General features: G+C 53.7%; 1 protein-coding gene across 2 annotated transcripts in view; it reads left to right on the forward strand.

Annotated features, from left to right (window-relative positions):
• ITGA11 (integrin subunit alpha 11) overlaps positions 1–14,406 on the forward strand; it is a 163,232-nt gene extending 148,826 nt beyond the window's left edge. Inside the window, exons 23-30 of one of the 2 annotated variants that reach the window (XM_010598063.3) lie at positions 116–205; positions 1,338–1,428; positions 2,724–2,837; positions 3,125–3,211; positions 5,267–5,377; positions 5,518–5,613; positions 9,743–9,856; positions 13,022–14,406. In XM_010598063.3, coding sequence (XP_010596365.2) covers positions 116–205; positions 1,338–1,428; positions 2,724–2,837; positions 3,125–3,211; positions 5,267–5,377; positions 5,518–5,613; positions 9,743–9,856; positions 13,022–13,132 — 814 coding nt within the window. In that variant the 3' untranslated portion in view covers positions 13,133–14,406. Of the gene's footprint in view, positions 1–115; positions 206–1,337; positions 1,429–2,723; positions 2,838–3,124; positions 3,212–5,266; positions 5,378–5,517; positions 5,614–9,742; positions 9,857–10,564; positions 11,040–13,021 lie in introns of those variants that run through there. The other variant, XM_010598064.2, reaches the window with a different exon arrangement.

Below are 14,406 nucleotides of genomic sequence, written 5' to 3' on the forward strand. Positions count from 1 at the left end.
CCTTTAGTCTGACTTAGACCCCTCCTGCTGTGCCAAGACAGCCAGGATGTGCTGCTGAGCAGGGAGAGGGGAGGGTGGCCCTTTCCTGGCACCCACAGCCTGGCTCTCCTCACAGTGACAGTGACGAGCAGGAGAGCACCAAGGAAGACAACACGGCCCTCCTGCGTTTCCACCTCAAATATGAGGCCGACATCCTCTTCACAAGGTGGGCCTGGCTCTTGGAGCCCCAGGGAGGGAAGGCATGTGAGGAGCAAAGCCTAAGATGGGGACACCCTCTGGGGGGCTTTAGTGAGTCAGAGGTCTCAGGGGACCTGGCCCAGGCACTGGAGGACCATGAAGATGGGAACCAAGTGTGTCCCTGGAGGGCCAGGGAACCACATCCCCCTCATTCCAAGGCGGGGAGGGGGTGTCAAAATGGAGGAAGGAGGAGCCCCAGGCCTGGCCCCTGGGGAGCTCCCAGGAGTGGCAAGGGTGTGGGGGAGGGTCGGTGGGAATTATCTGCCCCAGGTGTAGGCAATAAATGGGTGAATTTTCTGTAGAGAATTTAAAAACAGTAATAAAACCTACTAAAAGTCAGTCTGCTTTTTATTATCACCTTGCACCTGCAAAGCTAGACAATGTCAGTGGTGAAATACTCCTCCCCACAGGGCAGACTGTTTTCCCGGCTTCCCCCATCCCTTAGTATGCCCTGGCCCCCAGTTGGGTGGAGGAAACAGCCCCTGCCTTCTGAGAGCTCCCGGGTAAGGGGAGAACTTGGCAAAGACTTGGAAAGCAAGCTTGGCCCCGCCACGACTACTCCTGGAGGCTGGAACCTTCTACAGCACATAGCGGCCAAGTTCATGCTCAAAATAAGGCCTGACCCCTGGACACAGAGCTAAGACAAGGATGCAAATAACACCTCTTCTCACTCAGGCCCCCCCGCCCCCGCCGCCACACACACACAGGGCCAAAAAAACCCACCGTTGTCATTAAGTCAGTTCCAATTCATAGTGGCCCCATAGGACACAGTGAACTGCCCCATAGGTTTTCCAAGGAGCGCTGGTGGATTCGAACTGCCAGCCTTTGGGTTAGTGGCCAAACTCTTAACCACTGAGTCACTAGGGTTTCCACACACAGGGTAGACACAGCTAATTGATCTCAGCACTTATTCCTGCTGAACCCAGACCCGGCCTCAGAGTCCTCCCAACACGCCAGGCAGCCAACCAGAGGACTCGAGATGAAGCCTATCTTTCCTGGTCTCGGGGGAGGCCGGCGCATGCCCCCACCCCCTCTTGTTCATTTACTCGTCCAGACAGCATTGACTGAGCTCACGGCAGCCCTGCCCTCTGTCCCTGCAGGCGCACCAGTCTGAGCCACTACGAGGTCAAGTCCAACAGCTCACTTGAAAGATATGATGGCATGGGCCCTCCCTTCAACAGCACCTTCAAGGTAAGGCTGGTGGGGAGGCAGACAGAGGGTATGGGACAGGAGCTAAGGACCCCCCATTCGGGGAGAGGAATCTGGAATCATCTGTAGTGACTGTGTCCAGCCTCAACCCTTCTACCCACTCGCTGTGTGACTTCAGGCAAGCCACTTTCCCTCTCTGGGCCTCTTATTTCTCACCTGAAAAGGGTGATCGGACAGGGTAAGTGTGACAGTGAGAATTAGGTTTGGCTACACATAGGTTCCAGGGCACCAGGAGTTTATTCTCTCCCATAAAGGAAGTCAGAGTTGGCAGCTTCACAAAGTCATCCAGGACTGGCTCCCCTGTCTTTTTTCTCATCCACATCCTCAGCATGCAATTTTGAGCCTCAAGGTCACCTCACAGACCAGGATGGCTGCTGCTCCAGCCATCACATCCCCATTCCAGGCAGTAGGAAGAAAGAAAGGGAGAAAAGCATGCCCTCTCCCTATTAAGGAGCCTCCCTGGCAGTTTTTCACAACACATCTAGTTGCCTCTCATTGACCAGAATGTTGAGATTTAGCTGAAAGTGAGGCTGGGGAGTGGGGCTTTTCTACTTGGTTCTGTCACTGAGGAAGGAGGGAAAAAGGATTAGTGGGCAATCTCACAGCCTCTGACAGTGGGCTCCGAATTCTCCCCACTCCCGAACTGCTGTGAGTTTATCAACTTCCACAGCCGTGAGGGCTAGGAGCAGGCTGACATCAGAAAATTGCAACTCAGACACACTGAGACCTGGACAACTTGTCCAAGAGAGGCTTAGTAACCTGCTCAAGGTCACAGAACTCATACATGGTGGCAGCCCCAGAGATATATTCTCGGTCTTTCTGATTGCAAAGCTCTGCTTGTAGCTACTGCCACTGCTTTGCCACAGAATACATCATGGCTAGAATGCATATTACCACAGAGTCACTGTTTATGTCCTTCATTGATTAATGGTTAGCTCTTATAATAAATTAATGGCTGTCACCATCTCCGCTCCTGGCCTCTGTCCAGGTGTCCACCAGCACCAGGCAACAAAATGGCCCACAGCCAAGAAGACTGAAAATGGAAGGGACCCCTGGCTTTCATGGCCCCAGTACCCCACTCCCTCTCAGCACTTTCTCACACTTTCCCCCATGCAGCCCCCAGGGGCCTTGGATGGAGTGCGCACAGGCCTGGCTGGGGGAGGGGGATAGGGGAATCACTGTGCCCAGGGCCTGGGTGACCTCTGTGGACCTCGTTCCCCACCGCCAGCCCCGAACTGCCGCTAGGTGTACTGACACCTCCCCATCTCTGGCCACAGATCCAAAACTTGGGCTTGTTCCCCATCCACGGGGTGATGATGAAGATCACCGTTCCCATCGCCACCAGGGGCGGCAGCCGCTTGCTGATGCTGAAGGACGTCCTCACCGACCAGGTACCAGTGCCCCTGGAAGCCAGCTTAGGGGAGGGGACCAGGAGGAGAAGGACGTATCGTTTAGGTACATCAACCAGGTACCAGTGTCCCCAGGAGCCAGCTTAGGGGAGGGGACCAGGAAGAGAAGGACACATCGTCTACGTATATCCCTGAGTCCCCAGACCCCAGCTCCCTTCTCCTAGGACCAGGGCTGCATCTTCTCTGGAAAGAAGAGAAAAAGGTCTTTTCTGGGATGCTGAGTCAGCAAGAGCCGGTTGTGAGGTTGTGTGTCTGTGTCCTTTGTGCAGGGAAACGTGTCCTGCAATGTCTGGGGGAACAGCACTGAGTATCGGCGCACCCCGGCAGAGGAGGACTTGAGTCACGCCCCACAGCTGGTGAGTGTCCCCCTCACAGACAGCCATGGGGGGAGGGGAAGAAGACGGTTGCCTGATCTCCAGGGGTGATTTCTCTCCTCCAAGAGCTTGTCAGTAAAAGCTCGTCAACTCACTTATCTGAAATAAGCAAAAATATAGAAACCAAAGATTATTAGTGGTTACCAGGAAAGCGGGGCAGGGGGTGGGGGTTTGCTTAAGGGACGTTGAGTTTATGTTAGTGGTGGGGAATGATCTGGTCAAGGAGAGGGAGTATGGTTGCATGACTTGAAGAACGTCATCGAAGTTACTGAATTGCACATGTAGGAACTGTTGAGATGGCGTATGTTTTATTACGCATATTTTCACCACAACAATTTTTTTAATTAATTAAAAAATATATATTTTTTAAGAGCTTATCAAGCACCTAATATGTGCCCAGCCTCAAATGGAAAGGAAACACAATGTGGAACGGACACTCTTGCCCAGACTGGGTGGGGGAGACAGACGCGGAGTGCAGCTTACAAAGCCAGGCAACAAGAGGTCAGCAGTAGGCAGACAGCCCAGAGGGTAGCGGAGTTGGGGCCGTGGGCTCACCCTGGGCCTGCGAGGCTGGTGGGATGTGGATAAGCGGAGGGAAGCGAAGAAAGCAGACGGAGCAACACTGTGGAGGCCAGAACATACATGGCTTGTGTTGGAGACAATCGACCATGTCAGCTAAGACCTCTGCCCTGGAGATGGAGCCCAGCTCAGCTTCAGCACCCGGTGGGGTGTCCTGTGGAGTCCAAAGCCCTCCCCAACGCATCTACCAGCATCCAGGTTTATGTCTTCACGGTCTCCTCTGCCCCCAAATACCAGTTTCTGAGCTTGATTTCGCTATTCCTTATCCAGACATAAAACATAGCTGTTTTAGTTTTCTTTTCCCAAACAAGTACATCACACAGAGCCTTTTTTTTTTAAGTGTAGTGCACTTTATTGAAGGTTTGGGCTTGGGTGGGGGTTGGCGCGGGCAGCAAGGCAGCAGTATGGACAACTTCAACCTAATACGCTCTAATTACTTGTCTGGAGATTTGTTGGGGTTTCCCATTAAGCTGTTTTCGCTTTTCCCTTCAATTCCCACCAGACTTTTTTCCTGTCTTAGTGCTCTGGCTGGGACCTCGAGGGCAACGGTAAACAGAAGTGGCGGCAGTTTTGTCTTGATCCTGATTTTAAAGGAATTGTTTCCAATTTTTTTATTATTAACTATGATACTTGCTATAACCAAAAACCAAACTTTTTGCCGTCAAGTCGATTCCAACTCATAGTGACCCTATAAGACAGAGTAGAACTGCCTCGTAGGGTTTTCAAGGAGCGGCTGGTGAATTTGAACTGCCGACTTTTTGGTTAGTGGCCAAACTCTTGACCACGGAGCCACGAGGGCTCCTGATACTTGCTGTAGTATTTAATAAATACCCTTTAATCAGATTAAACAAGTATCAGGAGCCCTCGTGGCTCAGTGGTTAAGAGTTAACCAAAAGGTCGGCAGTTTGAATCCACGAGGCGCTCCTTGGAAACCCTATGGGGCAATTCTACTCTGTCCTATAGGGTCGCTATGAGTCAGAATCGACTCGACGGCACTGGGTTTGTTTGTTTTTTGGTAATCAGATTCAAGAATTTACCTGGGAGTCCTTATCATGAATGGAAGTTGGAGTTCCTAACATGCTCTTTCTGCATCTGTTGCGATGCTCATATAATTTTTTTCCCTTTGATTTGTTTGTATGGTGATGACATTTATAGGCTTCCTAATGTTGAACCAGACTTCTGTTCCTGGAATACACCCAGCCTGGCCATTATGCTTGAGTTCAAATGGAAGATCAGACATACCCACCCTTACCTTGGCCTCCGGCCACCCCTGGCCCCCTGTCCTCTCCTTTCCCCTCCCTCCCAGGAGCAAACCCCAGTTGGTTAAGCGGTGCCACACAACCGTCTCTCCTGTGGCCCAGGTGTCTGCTCACCTTCTCAGGTTCTCGCTGGACCAGTTGCCTCCCTCTGCTCCCCCAGGGCCCAGCTGCTCACCCCCAGACCCATCTCCTCTTTCAGAATCACAGCAACTCTGATGTCGTCTCCATCAACTGCAACGTGAGGCTGGCCCCTAACCAGGAAATCAATTTCCACCTGCTGGGGAACCTGTGGTTGACGTCCCTAAAAGCAGTAAGTGGGGCACCAGGGCTTGTCTGGAAGGAAGAACAGGAAGGAGCAGTGCTGGGACAGCTCCCACCTGGGGGTCCTGGGGAAGAGGCGGGGTGGGAGGCTTCCAGGGCCAGCTTCTGACAGGGCCTGTGCTTGCACAGCTCAAGTACAAGTCCATGAAAATAACGGTCCACGCGGCCCTGCAGCGGCAGTTCCACAGTCCCTTCATCTTCCGTGAGGAGGACCCCAGCCGCCAGGTGAGCCCTGGGATCCCGGTCTCAGCCCCTGAGCCGCCAGCCTGGGAAAGGGCTGCCCGCTCCCCTAGACTTTTCCAACACCTTCTGCCCACCTCGCTTCGGGGAGAGAGATGGCAGACAGCAATGGTGTGGCATCTGAGGAGAGGGGAAAAAGCAAGACAAATTGGCCTTCAGGGCAAAACTGAGGAGGGGGGCAGAAGTAGGCATTTGCCCCCATGCCTGGGGGGTACCAGGCTCTGTGCTCCCTGAGGGAGTGAGACAGGGGTGGGGGGAAGAGGGGCCCTGTGTATTTCCTTATTTTACGCTTTGGGAAATTGAAGATGCCAGGCCTGCCTACCCCACAGGAAGCTGGAGTGGGTGAGGCAGTGTCCTCGGGCAGACTGGTGGCTGTAGAATGGGTACCCAGCATTCTCCTCCGCCGCCCTTCACACTTCAAATCTAATGAAATTCAAGTGCTGTAGACATCTGGTGTGAACTGAACCTGTGAAGACCAGAGCGTGAAACGCCTCGGTAGTGGGCTGCTTTGTGATCTGCAGATCAGACTGGCTGGAGTCAGGGTCCAGGAGCCGGTGAGGCTCTGTGAGTGCTCTTCTGAGAAAAGACGTTGGGTCTTAAAAGGAAAACCCAGTCCTCTGAAAATAGAGCAGGCGCCTGGTGTGGGACACTGCTGCCCCCCACTGGCCATGTCCCAGAAATGCCGCAGGCCGGCCTCAGCAAACTCTTGGGTAACAGATACCGAGTCAGCACCCCCTTCGTCACCTCCCCCACTCCCCGCCCCGGCCCCGGCCCCGTGAGACGCTGAGAGCAAACAGATGCCTTCTGGGAGCCGGACCCTAATAAAATAATCAAACGTCAATCACAAACCCCAGGCAGAGCAGCGGCAGGGGCAAAAGCCCCGAAGCAGCAAGTGAGGAACCAACGATGACCATTTTTTACTCACTCATTCATTCATTCATTCATTTAGCATTTGTGGGGTGCCCCTCCCATGACTCCTACCCCACAGGGGACACAGAGATGACGTAGGCAGACAAGGGACAATGACAACCAAGTGTGGACACAACTGGGGTGAGCAAAGGCACCATGAGGTCCGAGCGAGGCCAAGTCCAGGGAAAGCTTTCCTGAGACGGTGCATTAGAACTGAGCCTTGGAAGATACGATGGAACTTGCCAGATGACCAGAAGGGAGGTGTTATAGGCACCCCTACAAACGACCCCTCTCCCCACACTAGTACATGTCTTCTAGGTGAATTCTCCATGTCCTTCCACCCCGCCCCTTCCCCTAAATCCCACTTATATTCTCTGGATGCTTCATTTCTCTTTTAGGAATCCAGCTACCCCAAAATCAAGCCCTTATCATGCTGGGGGTGGGGAGGCAAGCTTCAGGGATGGGGAAAGAACGTATAAGGGACCTACCGCTCGGTGAGCCCTTACTGTGTGCCAGGCACTGCACCAGACACTGCACACGTTACCTTGCTCCCTCTTCACAACAACATTGTGAAGCAAGTTCCATCATCCCCATTTCTCAGATATGAAAACTGAGGCTGGGTGCGATAAGACAGAAGCGGTAGCACCTTGCCTCCAGTTGCATAGTGAGTCAGTGGCCAGGTCAGGACTCTAGGATGCTGTTGCAGAGAGTTCATTCATTCAGTCATTCAACACATATCTGCTGAGCTCCTACTACATTCCAGGCACTGTCCCAGGCACTGAGCAAAACAGACAAAGCCCCTGCACTCCTGGGGCTGACAATCCAGACAAGGAGAAAAACAATAAACTTAAATATATACAATGTCAAGTGGTGATAAGGGCTACCCAGAAAAATGTGGGCACCTAAGGGTGGAGAGTTGGGGGTGCTATTTTATACAAGGAGGTTGGAGAAAGCCTCTCCGATAAGGTGCCATCAGCCAGAGACCACAGGGAACGCAGGAGGGACTCACGAGAATGTCTGCGGAGAAGCCTTGCAGGCAGAGGGGACCGCAAACACAAGGCCCCGAGTGGCCACGTGCTTGGCGTGCGGGAGGCCAAGGCGCCGGGGGGCTGGGGTGGAGAGCCGGGGAGAAAGGGGGGCCAAGGCGCCGGGGGGCTGGGGTGGAGAGCCGGGGAGAACGGGAGGCCAGGTCGGCCAGAGAATCCAGCGGCCACACGGGACAGGGTAGAACCGCCCCAAAAGGTGTCCGAGGAGCGCTAGTGGGTTCGAACTGCCGAATTTTTGATTAACAGCCAAGCTCCTAACCACTGAACCCCCAGGGCTCCACAGGCCACCGTAAGGACTTGGTTTTTTCTGTGAATGGGATGGGGAACAGGAGGGCTTGGAGCAGAGCGGAGAATGAAACCAGTTACGGCGAGTCAGCGCTGGCCTGTGGCGACCCCACGTGTGTCACAGTACAGCTGTGCTCCACAGGGTTCTCACGGATTTTTCCGAAGCAGATCACCAGGCCTTTCTTCTGAGCTGCCTCTGGGTGGACTCAAGCCTCCACCTCTTCAGTTAGCAGCCAAGCGTGTTAACTGTTTACACCCCCCGGGGGCTCCAGAGCAGAGAACAGGGCCACCTTACTGCTAAAAAGGATCCCTCTAGCTGCTGTGTTTAGGATGGACTGTAGGGGGCGACGCGGAAGCAGGGAGGTAGTCAGGCCGCCACTGCAGGCCCCAGGTGAGAGATGAGGGGCTCAGACCAAGGAGCGAGCCGCGGAGGCGGGAAGAGAGGCCCTGTTCTGGGCGTTGCAAAGGGAGCAGACAGGCTTTGCTGGTAGATTCCACGTGGGTGTGAAAGGAAGATCCAAGGATGAATGTAAGGTTTTGGACCTGAGCAACGGGAAGAAAGGATGATGTTGCCGTTTGCTTCAATGGGAAAGACATGGCGAGAACTGGTTTGCAGTGGGGGGTGGGATCAGGAGTTTGATTTGGGGTCTATTAAAGATGCCAGAGTCATCCGTGGGTGGTGCAAATGTTAACACACTCAGCTACTAACTGAAAGGTTGAAGGGTCAAGTCCCCCAGAGGCACCGTGGAAGAAAGGCCTGGTGATCTACTTCCGAAAAACCAGCCATTGGAAACCCTACAGAGCACAGTTCTACTGTGACACACATGGGGTCGCCATGAGCTGGAATCGACTTAATGGCAACTGGTTTGAAGATGCCAGGCGTGCCAAGGAGACAGTTGGATACAATCTAGAATTCAGGGGAGAGTCCCGGTGGAGGAGACAAAAGCGAAAGCGGTCAGCATATAGACAGGGAGAGCCACGGGACTGAGGTTACCCAGGGCGCATTATGAGTTTGCTGACCCTAACCTCTTTTGCCTTCGTGGATGCCTTTCTCCATGAAAAAATCTTTAAAATTCTACTATATGACCACGTTGGTATAAAGATGTAATCCAGGCTGAATTATACTCATTTTTTTCTCCTCTGATTTTAAAAGAAATGAAAACATGTTCATGTGCCCCTAAAAGTATTGTGGGCCCTGGCACTGTGCCCGCTGTGCCTTGTGGCAAGGTTGGCCTCAGGCTCACCCAGGGAGGGACTGTAGGTGAAGAAGAGGCCCAAGGGACCTCGGGACATGCCAACACTTAGAGGTTTGGGAGAAGGTGAGGAAGCAGAGAAAGAGTAGCCAATAAGTGGGAGAAGAAACCAGGAAGAGTGGGGCAGCCTGGAGGCCAAAGGCAGAAGGCATCTCAGGGAGAAGCAGGGTCAGCTAGGTCACTGTATTCAGGTGTCCACGGGCAGGGCTGGCAGCTCAGAGGCCTCTCTGCTGACGGTGTGCCACCCACTCCTCCAGCATCTACTCCCCGCCAATTATCTCTTCCCTCACACCCTGCCCCAGGCTGCCAACCTGCCCCAACTGCCACCTGCCCCAGCTACCACCTGCCCCAGCTGCCAACCTGCCTCAGCTGCCAACCTGCCCCAGCTGCTACCTGCCCCAGTGGCCACCTGCCCCAGCTGCCACCTGCCCCAGCTGCCAACCTGCCCCAACTGCCGCCTGTCCCAGCTGCCACCTTCCCCAACTGCCACCTGCCCCAGCTGCTACCTGTCCCAGCTGCCAACCTGCCCCAGCTGCCACCTGCCCCAGCTGCCACCTGCCCCAGCTGCCACCTGCCCCAGGCAGTAATGCTGTGGGCCTGGCTCCACCCCTCCCCTTGCAGATCGTGTTTGAGATCTCAAAGCAAGAAGACATGGAGATCCCCATCTGGATCATTCTGGGCAGCACACTGGGGGGCCTCCTGCTCCTGGCCCTACTGGTCTTGGCACTGTGGAAGGTGAGGACCCTGCAGGTGGGGGTGGGAGCAGCCCCCAGGCTGGTTGGCCCGGGCCTGGAGCTCCAGCCTCAGGGCTCTGTGGCCACTCCGCACATTGGCCTCTTCCTGGGAGCTGGCCACCAACCAGCCTTCCTCCCCAACCTGCCAGCCCCTTACCGCAGTGGCAGATGGGCTAGGGCCAGCAGGGGCACTCAGGCTATGGCTCTGACCCATTTGTGGGTTGCAAGCCCCTTGGAGAACCAATGAAAGCTAGGGTTCCTCTGATCAGAAAAAAGCGAGTACACACAACTGCACCAAGTTTCTCCCACAGTGTCAGGCTGCTAATGAATCCTCCGGAGCCTTCTCTGTCTCTGAACCTCAGTTTAAGGACCCCAGTCTCAACCTCCTCCTTTTATAGATGAGGGGAGAGTGGGCCAGAGAGGGATGTTGACCAGAAAAGGGTCACACAGCAAGATGGTGGGAGCCAGCATGATTTCCTGCCTCCTGCCAAGAGCAGAATCCACTCATTCCAGCCTCCACTCAGCAATTACCTGGTCCACTGTTCAGTACCCTGAGGGACTTCTGGTGGGTGGAGGGTGCTCAGAGTGAGCTGGGGTATTCAGGGAAGTCCTCAGAGGGAGGGAGCCTGAGGACAGTGAGTGGAGGGGCAGCAGGGAGGGGAAACAGGCCTTGTTTACCCCTGAGAGTGCCTCCTTGGCCTCCCCACAGCTCGGCTTCTTTAAAAATGCCAAGCGCAGGAGGGAACACAGCCTGGACCCTGACCCCAAAGTGCTGGAGTGAGGCTCCGGAGGAGGCTGCGAGTTGATGGGGACCAGGAACAGGCCCAAGGCTGCATGCAAGCAGGCCGAGGCCTGTGCCCCACAGAGCTGGGGTGGAGAGGATGGCTGCCAGCTGCCAGCTCACCTTGCACTTGACCTCCTCTCCTGAGAAACTGTCTGTCCCCTCTGGAATGGAACTCAGGCCTGTTTTAAGAGGGACCGCCTACTGGGAGACCAAGACACCTCCAACACAGACCCCTGGGGACTTAAAGAGGCCCCCCCCCCCACACCCCTGTAGGGCCTCCCCAGGCTCTAGGGGAGCGTCTGCTGCCCCAGTCACTCTGGTGCTAGGAATTGGTAATCATCGCCATCCTCACAAGAAATCCAGGAAGACTGTAAATACACGTCCCTCCCCCCTCCCCGCCCCCTCCTTCCCCCCAAGGGACAGCAGGTGCTAGATCTGGAACCTGCGTCGTCCTCCCCGGCTCCCCCCCCCCCACGCTGCTCATGGCTCCTGAGTCACCTCCACTCTCTCCCCGGGCTCCCCGTGAATGAACCCGAGCCCAAGGGCTTGCAGGTGACAGCTGATGGCCAGGGATAAAGAAAGACCCTGGGGTGCCCAGACGGTGATGGGTGGGCAGGTGAGGCCCCGAGATCGGGGACAGGCGGACTCTCCACTCACGAGATTCACACTGACCTGACCGCCAACGCCTGTCGTCTGCCACCCGGCCGCCCCCGGCCGCTTTGTTCCTAGGTACCTCACGGGGAAGCGCGTGGGGGACGCATCCCCAGGCCTCGCATTCCCAAGTCTGCCCACAGCCGGCCCTGACGCTGGCCTGGCTGCTGCCCTGGCCACAGGGGTGGGGTGGGGAGCACCCCTTCCCGCACCCCGGCCACACACACACTGCCTCCCATCCTTCCATACGCCTACCGGTGCACGTGGGAGGGGCTCGGCCAGCGCTGATGAGGGGTCATCTCTGGAATGCACTGAATAAAGCCCGTGCAGGGACCCCGGAGCCTGCGCAGCCTCGGGGGGCAAATACCCGCGGTGGATGGAACAAGCGGCAGCACCAGCCATGGAGCCCCGAGGACAAGGGGCATGCCTGGTGCCCAGCGGAGTAATTTATGCCTTGACCTTGTTTTGAGATAAACGAAAGGGGGGGACACATCAAAGGCATCTGTCCCCTGTTGCATAGTACTTTTATGGTCGTAAATATTTTTAAGAAATAAAAATTTTAAAATACAGTGTTTGAAAACACCTAAGGTGCTGACTTCCCATTCTGTGGGCAGACCATGTCCCAGACAGCCACGCCGCCTTCCTTGAACAAGAGGTGGAAAAGGAGCTCCCTGTGACCTTCCGGTTATCTCTAAGTGCTGGGAAGGGACCTGTCCGCCATTTGCTCCCGAAAACATCCCCTCCAAGTGGCTGCCTGGCCTCTGATGGACACCTCCCGTGACTGAGCCCTTCCTCCCAAACCACATGTTCCCTCTTTGGCCAGCTCAGATGGTTAGAACCCAAATATTTCACTGTAGCTTCTGCCCCTAAGTTCAGCTCTTTCCTGTCTGGCCTCCCAGGCTTCTGGCTGGAGTTTTCACGCTGACAGTCTTACACCTGGACTTGGAGTTTCTCCATCACCTTTATACACAGGCTGCTCTTAACCCAAGCTGTCTCCTATTCTTGTGCCACTGGCTTCCTGGGAGTTCAAGAAGCCAGAAACTGACCCTTAGAAATGACTTAGTCTTATCCCCGCATAGATAAGTACACGCAGAAGTTAAGAGATAGCCCTAAATTCCAAAGTAAAATCAAGACTAAACCCTGGACTGCTATCTCCCAAGCTGGACTCTGCAGAAGGAAGTGATATAAAGTAACTTTGTAGGTCTTTTTTTTTCTCAGTGGTGAAACAGGAATCTGAATCTGAAAATCCATTTTTCCTTCTGATAGCAGAATCAGAAAGCAAAGCTGTTAAATCATATTTCTTCAGTTACCACCCTCATGAGGGGGTAACCTGGGTAACTGAGAATCAATGAACCCACATACAAAAACGCACTGTTTGATTTAGCGCCGAGTCCTCCAGCAAACACCATCAGATTTGAGAGAAGGCTTTTATGGGAACCTGATCTGTAGAGGCTGGCATTCACGTTTTTTACAACTGCTATGTGCAACCATATGACAAGCCAAAGAAAATGTACCTGCAGGTCAGATGCAGCCCAGCGGCCACCAAGTAGCGCCTCTAGACCCTCAGTCACAGGGAGCCTTTATCCCAGGCAGGCCCTCTCCTAACCCTATACCAACTAAATGGTCAAAAGGTGGGGAAATTGACTCATATCTTCATGGCCTTCAGTCCTTGCCGTCTCTCCCTTCTCTTTTTCTTATCAACTCTTCCTTTCCAAATTTATTTACTCTAAGGTAAAAACGTCCAAGATTGGCCTAACGCGCGCCTGGGAGATGAGTGAAGAAAGACTTGAATATGGAGCAAAGCCTCGTGTTAGAGCAGCGTTTCTCTCCTGGGAGCTTTAAAAAAACACCGATTTGAGGGCCCTGCCCCAGGGATTCAGATTTAATTGGTTGAGGTGTGGTCAGGGCATCATTTTTGTTTTAAAATCTGCGTTCCCCCGGTGATTCTAATGCCTGAGAGCTGAGATCAACAAGTGAACGTACAGACTGGAAGATGAAGAACCGGGGCTAACGTGCGTGGGTGACCTTCTATGATGAATACTGGGAATTACTGTCATCATGTGTGTTGTCAAGTTAACCACACTCCAACCTGGTGCTTGGAAGACCTTTTTGTTACAGCAAATTTCCAGGCTGGGATTTGCTCTTTGACCCACTTTTCCAAGATGAGAAGTTAGGGGACTCCTGGAGGAGCTGGGCACGTTGGCACTGTCTGGGAGGGGAGTTGAGGAACAGTCTCTGAAACAACTTTAGTATTTAGAGGCAAGCAGCCCAAAACACGACCTCGAGTCAACATTTAAATGCATATTTGGTTCATAAGTGGATGTTATTAACAATGTTCTATCTAGTAACTAAGAATAATTATTTATGATGGAGCTAAAGGCTAAGCTCAGAGTGTTAACATGGAAATTAAACCAACTTAAAAATGGTTCGGACTTTTCCAGTCATTATTGGCCCACCTTAGACACTGAACAAGCTGCCTTGATTTTCATGTGGCCACAAGATACTTAGGCGAGTCTGCAGCAAACTTAAGTGCACAGGAGAAAACGTGTCTGGCACAAGGTCTGACCCTTATAAACCAAGTTACCAACAAAAGGTGGCTTTAGAATTTGGTCCATGGGTGTCACAATGTCTGAGGTCTGTCTAGTAGTGGTGATGGACCTCAGACAGGGAGCTGTGAAGGGAGCTGTGAAAGATGTCTTGGGTGGCTTGACTGTTGACTCTAACGAGTCAGCTTGTAGAGGAGCCTGGCCTTAGGAGACCCCACCACAGGATGTAGGAAGGTCCCAGAGAAGAAACAGAAGCTGAGGGACAGACCTAGGGTAGATTCAAAAAGGCCTCAGGCCCTGGAGCTATTATGCAGTGTTCTCTGGGGAAGTGAGCATCAAATTCTGGCATCCTTCAGTTCCCTCCACGAGCTGAAAGAAGGAGTCCAAACACGAGTGTTGCTTCTTTCTGGCATTACATGGTGTGGGCATGCAAGCTCAGCAGATAAGTTGTGTCTCATAGGGTAAGCCGTCTACCCAGAGCTAGCTGCTCAAGGCGGAGTCTCAGAGCCACCCCATCAAAACCAGACTCCTAAGTTCCACCCAGCCCAGACCTCACAGATACACATTCTA

The sequence above is a fragment of the Loxodonta africana genome, chromosome 13, assembly GCF_030014295.1.
Source record: "Loxodonta africana isolate mLoxAfr1 chromosome 13, mLoxAfr1.hap2, whole genome shotgun sequence".
Taxonomy (NCBI): Eukaryota; Metazoa; Chordata; class Mammalia; order Proboscidea; family Elephantidae; genus Loxodonta; species Loxodonta africana.